The sequence below is a fragment of the Asparagus officinalis genome, chromosome 7, assembly GCF_001876935.1.
Source record: "Asparagus officinalis chromosome 7, Aspof.V1, whole genome shotgun sequence".
NCBI lineage: Eukaryota > Viridiplantae > Streptophyta > Magnoliopsida > Asparagales > Asparagaceae > Asparagus > Asparagus officinalis.
Genome location: NC_033800.1, coordinates 29,786,573 through 29,803,132, shown reverse-complemented (window position 1 = coordinate 29,803,132; position 16,560 = coordinate 29,786,573). Strand labels below are relative to the sequence as shown.

The 16,560-nt window shown below is 36.1% G+C and overlaps 1 protein-coding gene across 1 annotated transcript in view; it reads right to left on the bottom strand.

The window, feature by feature from the left end:
• Positions 1-16,560, bottom strand: part of LOC109846898 (paladin) — a 46,616-nt gene continuing 30,056 nt past the window's right edge. The window contains 13 exon segments of the mRNA XM_020416136.1: positions 1-408; positions 1,023-1,145; positions 2,582-2,857; positions 2,967-3,043; positions 3,045-3,254; positions 3,330-3,560; positions 3,914-4,087; positions 4,213-4,815; positions 4,926-5,240; positions 5,479-5,908; positions 7,009-7,241; positions 7,417-7,476; positions 7,553-7,686. Coding sequence (XP_020271725.1) covers positions 276-408; positions 1,023-1,145; positions 2,582-2,857; positions 2,967-3,043; positions 3,045-3,254; positions 3,330-3,560; positions 3,914-4,087; positions 4,213-4,815; positions 4,926-5,240; positions 5,479-5,908; positions 7,009-7,241; positions 7,417-7,476; positions 7,553-7,686 — 2,999 coding nt within the window. The 3' untranslated portion in view covers positions 1-275.

Genomic DNA, 16,560 nt, shown 5'->3' with positions numbered 1-16,560 from the left:
TTTCAAACATTTCTTTTGACAAGGTTTTATTCTATCACATTCAAGTAACACAAGATGGATGTAGCTGAAAACATTAATATGATGGTCACATATTAGCGTTATATGAACACTATACACATAGAGGGGGATCCTCGCAGCTATTTCCTAAGGTAAATTTTCTTTACAACGAGGCTCCCGACTATACAGCTGCCTTATCTTTTTCTTTCTTTATATTTCTCTATTATTCTTTTCTTCTTGGCATCCCTGGAATATTGTGTACAAAATCCACAATGACTTTATTTATCGAATCTCAAGTTGTCACAGAGGTGGCCAAGTTCAGGTCTTCCGCCCATCCATGATGCAAATGCCATTTCGCCTGGAGATGAACAGTGGAGGTAGGAACGGAAGGTGATAAGGAAAAAGTATCGTCTGCAAAAAGATCAAAAAAATGTTAACCAACTAGCTAATCATAAATGCACTTTTTATCTTTAACTTCAAAAGCAAGACTTGACAAGCACTCTGATAATCAAAATAGTTCATTACCTAAGTTCAAGCAACCTTTTGCATGTAGATAAACCCGATAACTTGATGCAAGATGAATTTTTACCTAATTATATTAGAAGATATTATATATTTCATAGCCTTCAATAGAGACGTGCAGATTCAATGCAAAAAATATGGGGCATGTACAATTGTATATACAGCTAGACTTTTTAGTTAGCCTTCCTTTCTCCCTACAATACACATATATAGGGTATTATCCTCTATATAGGGTCCTATATTATCCTCTATATAGGGTATTACCCTCTTCCATAATACATAAAAGATCCTTTCCCAGCACAATTAACAAATTCTGATACAAATAATTCCTTGCCAAAAAGTTAGACAGTCTTCAAATGCAATTTGATTCATGCAAATATTGCATATAAATCAAGATTGAATTTTGGATTTTTGACGAATTGATAGTTTAGTACGTGCAAAAATTACAGTTATCCAGCATCAAAGTATTATCGCTGAACATTGAACTTAGAAATATGACTGACCTTAAAGCTTTAATGCCCATATCCATGAGATATGTACGAGTCTCATCATCATCATTACAGGACTTCTCCAATCTCTTCTTATAGCTGAGAATGTCATCTCTTAAATGCCCAGCACCAGCACACCTTTGGAATAATTTTGAAGCAAGATCCATTAGAACAGAAGAATATAAACACAAGGCAACAGAACGAAGAGGAACAAGGCATAAAAAGTGCTTAAGTACAGCAACCTGCAGGGCATAAAAAGTGCTTAAGTACAGCAACCTGCAGGACTATAGAAGCTGTTTCTATAATTCTTGTGTTTTCAAGATCAATTAAAACAGAAGAAAACAAATACGACGCAACAAAACCAAAAAGAACAAGGCATAAGAAATTTGTGTAAAACTGTACAGTAACCTGCAGGACAGTAGAATTTGTGTGTGTGTACACGGGTGCATAATTTCGTATTATTCCTTAAGTCAACTCAGAAGTTCAATTTTATATACAGAAAGGTAATCAGAATCATCTCAATTTTCCCCTGCACTCTGAAGTGAAGGAACCAATTTTAGATAACAGACATTAATGAACTTGATAATCAGGTATCATCATCGATCAAATCCCCATCATTGAGTAAACATTTCAGTTATTCACCATAACATGTTGTAAATTGGACTCTCAGAAGGACCAATGACATCAAAGCACTCCATTCATCCACTCAGAGAAACGTTTAACTAGTATCAGGGGAAAGCAATCTCTTACAGCAGGTTTTCAGGATGGCATTCAAATAATATATGATGCTTGTTTCTGCTTTTATCATTTAGAAAGTTGATCCTTTCTCTAGCTTTGGACACCTAGAAACAGACAATATTACACTACATAACTAATCCACATAATTATTTCTCTTATGTTGTGACTTATGAAATACATCCATAATATAGAAAATTGGTGCATCCCCACTTGGTACGTATGTAACTCCCCACAGGTAACACTAGCTAAGTGCATATTTGTATGGGGAAGTGGGACATTGGATACATGTAAGAGCAGCAGCACACAAAGAACCATGCACATGTACTTGATAAAAGGCCTACTACAAATGTGCTTATATTACAATTTCTCTCAGTAATTGTGAAGTTGCCATGTGTTCCTTGCAGCAAATGAAATAATGAAATACATATTCCTTACTACTTAAAGAGAAGGAATGGAATAAATACAGAAACTTTTAGGGAAAGGTAAGAGCTTGCAATATACAAAATGACAGATATGAAATTCTGCAAACATAAAACTGAACAATAGTGATGGGATGACACCATCACTAAGACACAAGTATAAAACTGATAAGTTTCAAAATATAAAACATGAAGATGGCATCAAGAAGGAAATTTTGTGTTTCATGAGAAAGATGGAGTATGCCAAGTATCAGGATGAACTGAAACGGTTCTTAAGATGTCCTCAACTGCTACTTCTAAATTTAACAATATAATTGAAACATACACCTACACTCATAGTTGATGGTGTAACTTAGACAAATCTACAATATAAGTAAATGGACAAAGAAAGCATAAGATGTTCCTAAGATGAATTACCTCTCTATGATAATGTCAACTTCTTTTTTGCTTTTGGGGCCACAGATCAATACTCTTGTAAGGCTTAGAATGTCCCGATAATCACCCTGTTTAAGTGTTTCTTCACTGGAAGGCTGATAAGGTAGATTTTCGCTAAGAGTTGTCGTTAGATGTTGTTGGACTGTTTCTTCTAATGTAAACCTTGAATCAGCATTAAGCCCAAGGCAAGTGATAGCCATTGCATAAGCAACTCCTCCAGCTCCGGTATGCGAAACAAAAATGTAGTAACTAGCAGATCTGTACAGACATTCAATTACTTCCCACCAATTTAAAGATTAAAAAGAAACAATGTGTGAAACCCATTTACATCAAACTTTTTAAAGGCAACCATCACGAGGATACTTACTCATCTTTACAGTATTGTATTGCATCAATATCTGAGCTAATGCTTCTCTTTTCCTAGTGTATAGTCGGTATCCTTTTTATACTCTATATTAAAGCCTTCATCTTTTAAGGCTGCATAGACTTCAGCGGGAGTCTTGACATCATCCAGAGATATGTTTTCCCAATAACCAATTATACTGGACCGATTTGTTGATGGATTAAATTCTTCCCGATGCAAAAGCAGTCGACCTCCTGATTGCCTTATTTCAGCATATATATCTTCCTTCAGCCTTAGTTCCATGTGTTCCACCTGTGCAAACAAGCAAATGAGCTTTCCAAAGAAAATGCAGCCTTCTTCCCATAGGGTTGTTAATAAAGTACTCACCATAAGGCCACTGATTCCAACATGCTTGAGCGTATCAACAGGCTGATCTAGTTCCCTAAGGACATATGGTGTGCCATGGATGTAAACGACAACTTCCTCTCTTAAATCAGTTATTATGACTTTCTTTGTATGAGTCCTGTCTTTTGTTCCATTAGCACCTAAATAGGCTAGCACTTCTTTGGCGCCATTAATTGTTGGAGTTGCCATGCTATATACAGGATATGCGTCCACCTGAAAATCAGATAATTAGATACGAGGCGGTGACCCCTAAAAACCAAATAAACACAAACTTTATGTTGTAGAAATTATATAACAATAATAATTACATGCTCAACTGTTAAGTCTTCACAGTTTAAATATATCAAAAAGAAACCTGAAAATATATACTTAAATCTTAGTTTACCAAATGGAGTGACAACTGACAAGTACACAGAGCATATATAATATTCAACAGTCATATGGTATACAGCATATGTTTTGTATACAGACCTTGACCAAGCAACACACATGTAGTCCTTGGGGAAATATCACACCCCAAAAACGAAGATTGTAATACAAGCATAATTACGAAAGTAATAAAATACCTTATAAATATGAGGTGCACCCTGAAATGGTATGCAGCTCGAGGTTTTCTGTCCCGGAAAAAAATACATCTTAAGGATTGATCCCTTCCCTAAAACAGAGCCACAACGAGCCTTTACAATCGCCCCCATCACTATATCCCCATGCTGAGATTCATACGGGATTTTGGATTCTTCCTGGGGAATGTAATCATATAAACTTTATAAGAAAGAATTTGTTAATCTCATAATATGAAAGTACACATATATCAATTAGCTTATCATCAGTTTGCAACATCTTCAAAAGGACAGGAGAAGATTACAGGGACAGTGAAGAATCGCCCAGGACGCAGCCTTATACTCCATTTCATCGTCTGGACCTCTGGCCTCCTGTGCAACCAAGTTTTAAATGTAGTCTTAGTTTCACCTTGCCCACAGAAACCATCAAATGCTTCACTTCCCAGGTATGCTGCAAAAGCAATTAATCTGACGTAGCGCTCCAAGTACTCAGCGCCACGGTTTAGTGCAACTCTTCTAACTCTTGGCTCCATATGCTGTTGATTAAAGACCTTCCTATAGTGCAGAACTGCTTCACGTATGTTCTGTAAAGCTGAACATCTATCAATAATAGCATCTAGGACCTCCCTGCATTCGACACCATTATCAAATAACCTCGTAATTTTTCGCAATAATAGGATGTCATTAATTCCAAAAGCGCGCTGTGCATCCTCATCCTTTCCAGAGTTTTTCGAATTTGAAACTGAAGAATCATTATCACATAAAGCCTCTTCACCGCTGGAGGAGCAATTATCTGACACTTCATGGTAACCATCATTTAGCTGCATTCTAATAGGCCTCCCATAATCAATTCGAAGTTTCAGAAGGCAAGCAATCACGGTGCCTGTGGTTGTTCTTCCTCTACCCATCTGTGGAGAAAAATAATCAGGAAAACATTGTATTAAACCTCCTTAACTGAAAGTTAATAGACTTGCTTCTAATAAAGTGCAAGGTAAATTACGGAAGCAAGAGAAATTACCTGGCAATTGAATACATAAAGTGTGTCCTTAGAAGAAGAGGTAATATTTAGTGCTATTGCATCGAAATCTGAGCTTTGAGGTGCTTTTCCATCAGTGATTGGGACACGTGCATATTTAATTGGAAGACCTTCATTTTCCAAACATTTGTAGACCTCCAAAGGAGTTTGAACAGCTTCAGAATTTATGTGTTCCCAAGCATCATGTATTTGACCATCATCTGTTTCATGAATAACCATTATAGCACCATTATATCGTGAAGCTTCCCGTAAAATGTCCTCTTTCAGCCGAGCTTCCATTCCAAAGTGAAAAAATGACTACAATAAATGACCACATTATCAGTTGATGGAAGCAAATTATCAAATTAATATTCATTTACAAACAAAATACAAATCTCTTAATAGAAGAATAGGTGATATATTCTAAAAAGATAATTATACTCAGCCTTGGTTCTGGGAAGATAATTGCAATTTTTATTCAAGATACAATGCGAAATTTTTTTGATATTTGACACAATTTAGAAGTAGCCATCGATATTGGAAAGATGATATTTACCGTGTACTCCAGCATGTTTTTGTAGGGCCTCTCCACCTCACGTAGCACAAAAGGTTTTCCGTTGATATAAATAACTGGCTCTTCCCTCATGTTGTGCCATAAAATTGGATGGCTACCCTTGCTACTGCTTATCCTATCAATAACAGCACGAATACCATCAACAGTAGGGTTAGCAACCCCATAAACAGGAAATCCAGGAACTTCTCTAAAGTTAGGTGCCCCCTCCACCCTCTCAGGCAAACTAAGGTTCTGGCAACCAGGGCAGTGATCACTTTTCAAAACGGTCTTACTTCCAAGAACTTCACCATTTCTTATTGCAGCAACCACGCTCATCTCACAAGGACGGCCATCAGCAGATTCAGCAATTTTTCTCAAAGATGGTTTTAAGCTTGAATAACCGAGCGCGCCCATTGGATCTCTCCTCAGCAACCTGTAGAATTATGACAAAAGCTTATTATCACAAGAGAATTGAATCGCTAGTGTTCGATGGTATGCATGTGTTTCAGTTTATATCTATGGCCTGAATAAACATACTTTCTGATGCTTGAAAGAGTATTAAAAAAAGTCTTTTCTGTTGTAATGATACATGAGTTTTCTTCAATACCAAAGGGCTAAATGTCACACGGCATGCCAATCATTAAATAATAGAGACCCCACACGGCATGCCAACCCCCACCCCACCCCCCCCCCCCCCCCCCAAAAAAAAAAATAAATAAATAAATAAATAAATAAATAAAAACACAAATTTCAAGCTTCAAGACGTCAACTAAAAAATTATTATAACAGAAGAATCGACCCCCTTTTTTCCAATCCTATTTGATGTTTCAATTTTTCCTACAAAGTCCTTTGCGACCAACACTCTGCTTACTGAATTGAAAGAAAAATAGTAGAAAAGAACAAAAAGTTTAGTATTATGGTAAAAGGCTATCTACTTTTTGCAATAATAAAATGGCTAATGAAAACATTATTTCCTTAATCATGTTCTTGCACTTAGTTGACCAAAAAACTAGAAAAGGCCTTCTGCTACTATTTTAACCCTTTAAGGTATCGTTTGGCAAAGGGTTAAGTGAGGGGTTAAGGAGATTTAACCCCTTCTTAACCTGCCAAACACAACAAATCTATATAAGGGTTAAAGTGAGTTAGCCCTCCATAATTTGCCAAACATTTATAGAAGGGTTAAGTTAACCCCTCTAGAGGGGTTAAGTTAACCCCTCTAGAGGGGTTAAAATGAGTTAACCCCTCAAAATGAGGGGTTTACTAATACTCCTATTTAGATGGAATAAGAGTTAACCATTCTAATTATAAAGAAAATAGTCAAAATCATTGTTATTCCCAAACACTAAAACTGATCATAAGGGCTAAAACAAAACTTATTTAACGGGTTAATAATTTAGTCTTTCAGATTATCAAATGGGCTAAGTACATTAATCCTTCTCTTTAACCCCTCTTCATTAACTCTTTGCCAAACGGGGCCTAAGTTCCTAGGAAAAAAAATACAAAGAGGAGAAACTTATAAGATAAAATTCTCACCTGCGAAGTATGCTATAAAGTTCAGGTCTTGCTCTCATCCAGTCAGAGAAACTAATCTGATCTGACAATACTTGAAGGGCAGCTCTCTCGGTGTGGATGTAGACAGCAAAGCAGATAAGGAAATAGTAACGTTCCAAATACTCAACAAAGAAGGAAAGTGATGCCTCTCTCTTCATCTCATCAGCTTGGCGAAGAATACTACTGCGGTAAGCTGCAATGGCTTCTCTCAGGTTCTGTTAAGTAGTATAAAGTGCCTTTTATAAGATAACTAATTATACCAAAAAAAATTAAACCAATCACAATTACAGAAAAACATTTGTTAAATTTATATACTATTTTTATATAAAGAGACACACTTGTACTCATATGGAACACAAGTAGCCTATTGTTGTATAACTGAGAATGCACCTGCATAGAGTCACATTGATCAATCACTTTATCCACTTGCCTTTTGCCTTCTACTCCACCCTATCAAAAGTTCGCTTCAGAAATAAACTCCATGATAGAACTTGAAAATGAAAATGCAATATGTTTGATGTTATACCTCGAGAACACGAATTAGACTTCTTATGACAGCATATTCACCTCTTCGTATTGCCTCCTCAGAATTTGGCATATTATTAGTGACATCTGTTCCAGCACCAAAAACTTTTCCAACCGAATTTGTCCTTGGGATACCTGTTTGGCCCACACGACATAAAATTCACGCATTATCAACAGCTAGGGACAAAAAGGGAGCAGGACCTAGATATTTCAATTGCTTGAAACTATTGATATTTGTGAAAAGAAAGGACAGCCATCTTTCACTCAAATCAAATGAGAACAATTTTACGTTGCAAACACTGTTTACTGTGTTTAATTGCTTGGTCTTTGCCTAGTGTTTAGTCATGTCCTATAAAATTTAACTTCTCCAGAAGAGACAGATAAGTCATTATTACCATTTAAGATGTCCACAAGGAGGTATTATCAGCAGAAAGACACTCAGAAAATCTAGTAATTGTAACAATTAATTTATCACACTACTCAAAATTCAAGGTGATGAGAGTAGCATTTTGAATGCACCCAAATTCTGGAATAAATTCTAAAACTAACAACCCCTAGGACATATTAGTGAAACAACTATATGACAACCAGATAACTAAAAGGGAAAAATGCTTCCAGCCCCCAAAACCCAAGAAAACGTGCCCCCCCAAGACTTTTTCAACGGGTGTTTTGCCCCCAAAATGTTCCGTGATTTTCTTCCAGCCCCAAAACGAATCCCCAGGCGTAACTCCGTTTAAACCCCTCATGAAATGCCCAAAATACCCTTCGATTTAAAATTCCCCGTTATGAGTTACCTCGATGTTCGTACCATGTCATCTCTCTTTTCTTCTGTAAGCGAACCGACTCCAGAAACTCATTTCAAAACCCTAGCCCTAAATCAACCGACTCCAAAGCACACTGAATCAAAGCAAAGGGATTAAATTTGACGGTGATTCAACCACCAAAGCAAGCCTCCATGCCGACCACAGCGAAGGCGATAACGCCCAGCAGTTCGAAATCTCAAAAAGAGCCCAGACAACAGCAGTGTGTACAGAATCTGATACTGAAGTTGTGATTACTAATGTTCTAGAGGACATCGCAACCAGTCATTCTCAACCCAGAAGTCTACCTCAAAATTTAAGTCTAGGCCCCCGCTCAGATCTAGAGGGCAGCACCGGCACCACCGCCGCGTCCAACGATGCCACTAGAGCGCTCCTTATCTACAAAAAGAAAAAAAAAAGAAGCTCGTAGAAGCACCCAAAAGGTAATTTTTACCGTAAATTTTATGTTGTTAAGTTTATGGTTTTATTGATAATGCTCCTAGTCTGGTGGGAATGTCCAAAATTATGAGTGTCTGTTAGCTGTTGAGGTTATTGCTAACATGCAAGGTTCATGCTTTTATTATTGAGATTGTTGTTTGGTTGTTGAGGTTAGACTTTGGTTGTTAAGGTTATGGGATTGTTGTTAAGGTTGTTGGTTTCTCCGTAAAGTTTACAGCATAGTTGTTATGTTTACTGATTATTTTCAAAAATACTTGTCTTGTGTTTTTGTCATGTAGAAAAAGGGCAAAGCTAACTATTACGTTGCGGCCCACCGCCAGCTTCAGTGCCTATCATAACTTCATACTGAATTTGGTGATGCGTATGGAGCCAAGGTATTTTGCGACCTACGAAGATAGTGTATTTAGACACTACGTCCAATTTAGCCCACCTGGCGTCGATCTTCCCACCTTTGAGTACATTTTGAGTTAGTGGGACGAGAAAAGAAAGAAATTCATCTTCACTGATAGGAATGCTAGAGAAGAGATCGTCTGCTCATTCAACCTTGAGTGGGTAATGGTGTTAGATATAGATGCCCTGCAGGCAATTATTGTATATTATAACAGGATCTATATGTATATAACATCCTTGTTTAAAATGATAGTATGCTATTTTGGTCAGATTTATCTGATGTTCTAAAAATACAGATAATGTCCTTAGAATAAATACTAGACTATCAGACATTTTGGATAGTGATCGTAATGAAGAGATCTGATTAGTCGGTAACGTATATTCTAAAATGTTCCTAGTTGATGAAATGTTGAGATAGGACATCCTCACTTTGGTTTAGACTAGTGTATGCTTTATTTCTCCTTTTGAAGGAGATGATCAATCTCTTAGATCATTGATGTGAGACATCAAGATACAGTATACAGGTGACTCATTAGTGAATTAGTTGACTGAACGTCATTGATGTGAGACATCAAGATACAGTATACAGGTGACTCATTAGTGAATTAGTTGACTGAACGACTCACCGAGAACATCTAGTTGGTAATATGCTTAATTGTCAAATAGAAGTTCTCAAGTGATATAGTACATAGTAGTCTCTTGACCTGAGGCATGAGTGCAATATCTTATATGTCAGTAAAAATGTATTTAGACTTTTACCTAACCACAGTTCTTATTGAATTGTGCATAACGGTTCTTGTTGGGTACATCCCGAGACATAAGTAGATATTGAGATGCCAAGAAGGGATTCGTCTCTCCCAGTATAGGGGTTGATGTCATAAGATTGTTTGATATAACTATAGCCTGAAAATCCTTGGCCAAGGTGAATAAGATAAACTGAGTGTCAGTTTGATCTTATAGGTTATGAGTTTAATATCAATAAACACTAATCAAGCTATTAGGGTTTGACAGTTTGTCATACCCTCGGCTCAATAGTTTGACATGGTTTGACGAAGAGACCGGACTGTACGGTATTATCATTGAGTGGTCCTGATAAAATTAGATAAGCATATTGCAGACCTTTATCACAACTTACACCCGGGTGGTCTTCATGTGTAGCTAACACCTCTGTTGTACTTATGGATATGATCCACTACCGAGTTTTTTAAGTTGGGCCCTAGAGTCACACCAAGCGCGTACTTGAATCCTATGAAACACAATTTATGGAGTGATGCGTATGATTGATACGCATATATGATTTCTTCCGGATACACATAAACGGTTATGTATATCGGTAAAATCGGAATGTTATGTGCTTAGGAAATGAATTCTAGTATTTTTCCCATAAAATTAACTTTTTGGTCAACAGTTGACTTTTTGGTCAACAGTTGACTTTTTGGTCAACAGTTGACTTTTTATCAACTCTTGATTTATTTGGTCATATAATGACTAATTAGTTAAAGATTAGAATAATACTATATACCGTATTTATGAAATACTGTATTAGTAATATTGATTTGGTATTTTTATTTATGAAATACACATACCATGTATAATGAGTCATGAGATGAGACATTTAATGGTATGGTTTGAGCACATGATTTATTAGCACATGGTTTTGAAATGTAATGATTCATAAGATGATTCATTGCATGACTCACTAGATTAATTATTGATATTTGATTCATTGCATGACTCATAGGATGAGTCATTCATGTCATGAACACATTTCACTCTATAAATATGAGCTCTCTCTTCATGAAAGGCTAATGAAAATTAAATTTCCACAAGAGAAAGAAAGAGAGCAATACCTCTTACTAAACTTTAGCAATCTTTGAGTAAGAGAAAGTAGTAGGATTTTAAGAACCCCGGGGTGGATATCTTGCCTCGCGTCTCAAGCAGCATCCAATAGCTTTCAGGTTTACTTGAAGAGTTGGAGATCCATTACGAGGAGCTTTCTACATCAAAGAGAGCAAGCTAAAGGTTGTTCGATTCACTATCGAATCACGCTACAAAAGTATGACTTTCAAACCTTGTATGCTCACTTAATAATAAAGATCATGTTAGATTTAATTAGACGATCCATATGAATATTTCATGCTCCCTACATGCTTAGTATTCTTTTGTACATACGATTTCCTTCATGGTATCAGAGCTATGGTTCTATCTAATTGAATCTTAACATGTACATCTAACTCATGGAGGACCTTGTTCTTGCTTCTAATTTCTAGTTTAGATGAAACTAGTTAATTAATTCAAGTTATTTTGTAAAATAATTAATTACAACTTGTGTAGTTGTATGTTACAAGCTTGTTAGTCATATTTGAGTTTGGATAATCCTTATGCTATCTAGTTTCCAATATGTTGCATAACTAGATAGATGCATATTTCTTAATGTTGATTAAGTTATATGATTTATCATCTTGCGTGGATGTTATGTTTATGGAAGGTAGTGGACAACTATTTTCTTGCATGTTTTGTATTGATGTAATAAAGTTAGAAATATAATAATTATTTACGACATCTTCCCTCCCCGAGCATGGGCTACGCCTACGGGTTTAGGCACTTGCTCACCGATCATGGGCTACGCCTACGGGTATAGGCTCTTGTTCGGGTGTGAGGGGGTATGGTTGCTTAGTTTAGTTATTTTATTTATAACTTTTGCTTTATATTTAATACAATATTATTACCCATCCTACGAGATGGTTTTTTCATTATAAATGGGGCTTGCACGTCCTATGTTTATATGATAGTAATAATACAGAGTTTGCAAGGGAGCAAGCACCGCAAGGAGTTGCATATGGCTTGCTAAAATATAATTAGTGTAGTTGTATTTTATTTTCTTTAGTTGTCCACTACCATTCTATATAAGTTTTACATTACATATGTTGATATATGTTGATATGTTGGTTGTGCCCCAAATTATAGATGTCAATACAATTGGGTGCTATTTTTTTGTAAAGTTTATATCTCTATCTCACTAGAGAATAGTTTTTATTATAAAAACTTATTTTTTTAAACTTTGTGAGACATGGCAATAAGAGTTTATTGACCATAGAGTGGTGAGATCGACATTAACATCGTGTTAGTGTGAAAAATAAATAAATCTCAAAAAGTTAAAAAAGATGTATTTAGAACCAACTTTTAGCTAGTGTCTAAGGAAAGTGATTATGAGGTATAGCTAATGGGGTGATACCCAATTTAAGATTAGGGGTGATGCCCAATCTTTCGCGCTATAATCTTAAAGAGAAGTGGTTACTTAATTAGGGTCCGATAAATATTCCCGGTGAATAACTCGGAACCCTCCCACCAATCTTACGCTTTCTTGGCTAGTTTAATTATTGTAAGTATAAATATAGAGCATCTTTAAACTATATCAAGTTCGATTACGGTAAAAGATTTGAGAAATCGTCCGTAGCCCTCCATCATTTTAGTTAAATACTATTAAGCTTATAAATACTATGTTTGTTGGCATACGTCAAGGCATAACTATTCTATGGCTAAATAGTATTCATCTGTATATAAGATATAACGATAGCTTAAGTTGGTTATGTAACTTTGTTGGCATACGTCAAGAGTTTGCATAAGTTAAATTTAAACCAGTCAAGAAATGATGAGTACAAACTTGACTAGCATTTTATGATTTGTTGGCATACGTCAAGGTCATAAAAAACTAGGGATAAAATCATATCAAGAATTATAAGAGTGTAAAAGACAAAAGTTGTCTACCAATTATTGAATGTGTTTTGTTGACATATGCCAAGGTTGATGCATTCAATGATAATTGGATCTTGATCCCACTTGAAAACAATGAGTTGTTTTCCGATCACCTCTTATAAGGTTTTGAGGGAATCGAAAAATAGTGGGAGGCATAACTTAGATAAAAATAAACCAAATCTATTTTATGTATTGAACATCTGTTAAAATACATTTTCTCTCTTTCAGGTCATTATGTCTGGTTTAAAACTCATATTGGAACAGAATAAGTTAACCGGTCTTAATTACAAAGACTGGTTGAGGAATGTTAAAATTACCCTAACTTATGACAAAGTAGCATATGTCCGCACCGCGCCCGAACCTGTTCTAGACCTAGAACCCACTATAGCGGAAACTAAAATCCGCAATACATGGGATAAAGATTGTTCACTTGCTCAATGCCTCACCATTGCCTCTATGGATTTGGTTCATCAGAGACAACATGAGAATATGGATATCAGATCCATATTTCGTAATACAGAAGAACTGTATGGCGAGCAATCGCGATAAATGAAGTACGCGGCGTCTAGGAATCTGTTCTAGACGAAAATGACTGTGGGATCTTCTGTTGGGGATCATGTCCTCAAAATGATCGCCTATGTCAATGAGCTTGAACTTTTGAACGCAAGCCTAGATACAGATAGATATTTAGATATCATTCTGCAGTCCTTGACATCAACATACTCCCGATTCATATCACAGTTTTTAATGATGGATCTGAAGCCCACTCTTCCTGCATTGCTTAATTTGTTAAGACCGGAAGAAAGTTCTTTGAAAAAGGGACAAACACCAGCCTTGACTATAGGACAATCTTCTTCCTCTTCTGGAAAATTTGTTGCTAAGAAAAAAGGAATGAAGAAAACTACTAAACCAAGAAAAGATGTTAAGAAGGCTGTCAAGAAGGATAAAGGAAAGACAAAAATAATGACAGCAGAATGCTTCCATTGCCATAAGTCAGGACATTAGAAAATGAACTGCCCAGAATACCTAGCCTCACTCACCAAGAATAAGCAAGTTGTTGCTTCATCTACAGGTGTGTTATGGTACTCAAAATTGTTTTCTATAAATCATACATCCTAGGTATTAGATACCGGATCAGGATCTCACATCTGTAAGTTGTTACAGTGACTTAAAAGTTATAGAAAACTTGGAGCTGGAGAGATGACCATGCAAGTTGGTAATGGTGCAATAGTTGCAACACTTGCAGCAGGGGATTTTCATCTAGCTTTACCAAATGGAAACGTTTTGATTTTAAATAGCTGCTATTTTGTACCAACTATGATGTGTAATATAATATCCATATCTTTATTAGATAAAGATATATATGTATTTAAGTTAGAGAACAATGTTATGAATATCATATTTAATCAAAAGTTGATTGCTTATGGAACATTGTGCAATGGCATCTATATTCTTAATCAAAACACAATTCTGAACACTCATCACACTAATAAAAGAAAGCACTTAGTTATGAATGACGCTTTCTTATGGCATTGCAGACTTGGTCACATTAATAAAAAAAGACTTGGCGAGCTTCATAAGCATGGATATTTAGATCCATTTGACTTTGAGTCTTATGAGACTTGCAAGTCTTATCTTAAAGGTAAAATGACCAAGACTCCATTTACAGGAACTGACGTAAGAGTTACAGAACTCTTAGGACTGATACATAGTGATGTATGTAGTCCTATGTCTACAATGACCAGAGGTGGCTACTCCTACTTTATTACTTTTACTGATGATTTTTTAAGGTTTGGACATGTGTTTTTGATGAAACACAAATCTGAAGCACTTGAGAAATTTATCAAGTACAAAAATAAAGTAGAGAACCAAACGGGCAAGAAAGTTAAAATTCTTCGATCGGATCGAGGAGGTGAATACTTGAGCTCGGAATTCTTAGGTATTTTAAAAGAGAATGGGATTCTCTCTCAGGTTATCACACCTTTACACCACAGCTTAACGGCGTGTCAGAAATAATGAATCATACCTTATTAGATATGGTACGTTCCATGATGAGTAACACTGAGTTACCTTTTTCATTCTGGGGGTATGCATTAAAAACAGCAACACGCTTACTAAATAGGGTTCCAACTAAAGCAGTGCCTAAACCTTCATATGAGATATGGAGTGGGAAGACACCACATCTTAATTATATTAAGATTTGGGGATATCATGCTTATGTAAAGAAGCAAGATCCTAAAAAATTAGAGGCACGCTCGGTATTATGCAAATTTGTAGAATATCCAAGGAATTCCATTGGATATCAATTCTACCACATTGATGAACAAAAGATAATTGTTTCTCGACATGCCACCTTCTTAGAGAAGGAATTTCTTGAAAAAGAAATTAGTGGGAGCATGGTATAACTGGAAGAAATTTCAGAGATACAAAATATTACTGATAAATTAGTAACACCAGTAAATTCAGTTATACCAGAAGAACCTCAACCACTCCACAAATATCCAAGGCGATCTCATGCACCTAAGACATAATATAATTTTTCAATTGAAGGTGGCATGTTAGATCACGTCATAGATGGTGACGAACCTTTAAGTTATCAGCAAGCCTCTCAGAGTAGGGACTCTGTTGCTTGACATGATGCAATGAAATCTGAAATAGACTGTATGTACACCAACAAAGTATGGATATTAGACAATGCTCCTAAAAGGGTAATACCCATAGGTTACAAATGGTTGTTTAAGAAAAAATTAGGTGTAGATGAAAAAGTAGAGACTTTTAAAGCTAGACTGGTAGCTAAAGGTTTTCGTCAAACACCTGGTTTAGACTACGATAAAACTTTTTCTTCAGTGGCTATGCTCAAGTCTATTCGGATCCTACTTGCTATAGCTGCTCACTATGCCTATGAGATTTGGCAAATGGACGTCAAAACTGCATTTCTAAATGATGATTTAGAAGAGTGCATATATATGACGCAACCAGAGGGTTTTGTAGTCAGTAGGAGCAGTGGAAAAACATGTAGATTGCTTAAATCTATTTATGGACTGAAGCAAGCATCGCGGAGATGGAACATCTGTTTTGATGATGCTATCAAAGAGTTTGGTTTCATCAAAAATCCAGATGAACCATGTGTGTATAAAAGGATAATTGGGAGTATTATATCGTTTCTTATTTTATATGTAGACGATATACTCTTAATCGGTAATGACATACTGTCATTACAAGCGGTTAAAATTTAGCTATCAAAAAGATTCTTCATGAAAGATTTAGGTGAAGCATCTTGTGTACTGGGTATTCAGATCTATAGAGATAGATCTAAAAGGATGTTAGGATTATCGCAATCTAGATACATTGGCAAAGTGCTAAAACGGTTTAGCATGGAAAATTCCAAGAAAGGTTTTGTACCTGCATCTCCTGGAATCTCCCTCTCTAAAAAGATGTCTCCCCAGACTGATGAAGAGAGGAAACGCATGAGTCTAATTCCTTATGCCTCGGCAGTAGGATCGATCATGTATGTCATGTTATGTACTAGACCAGATATCGCTTATTCACTCAGTTTGGTAAGTAGATACCAATCTAATCATGGAGAAGAGCACTGAAAAGCAGT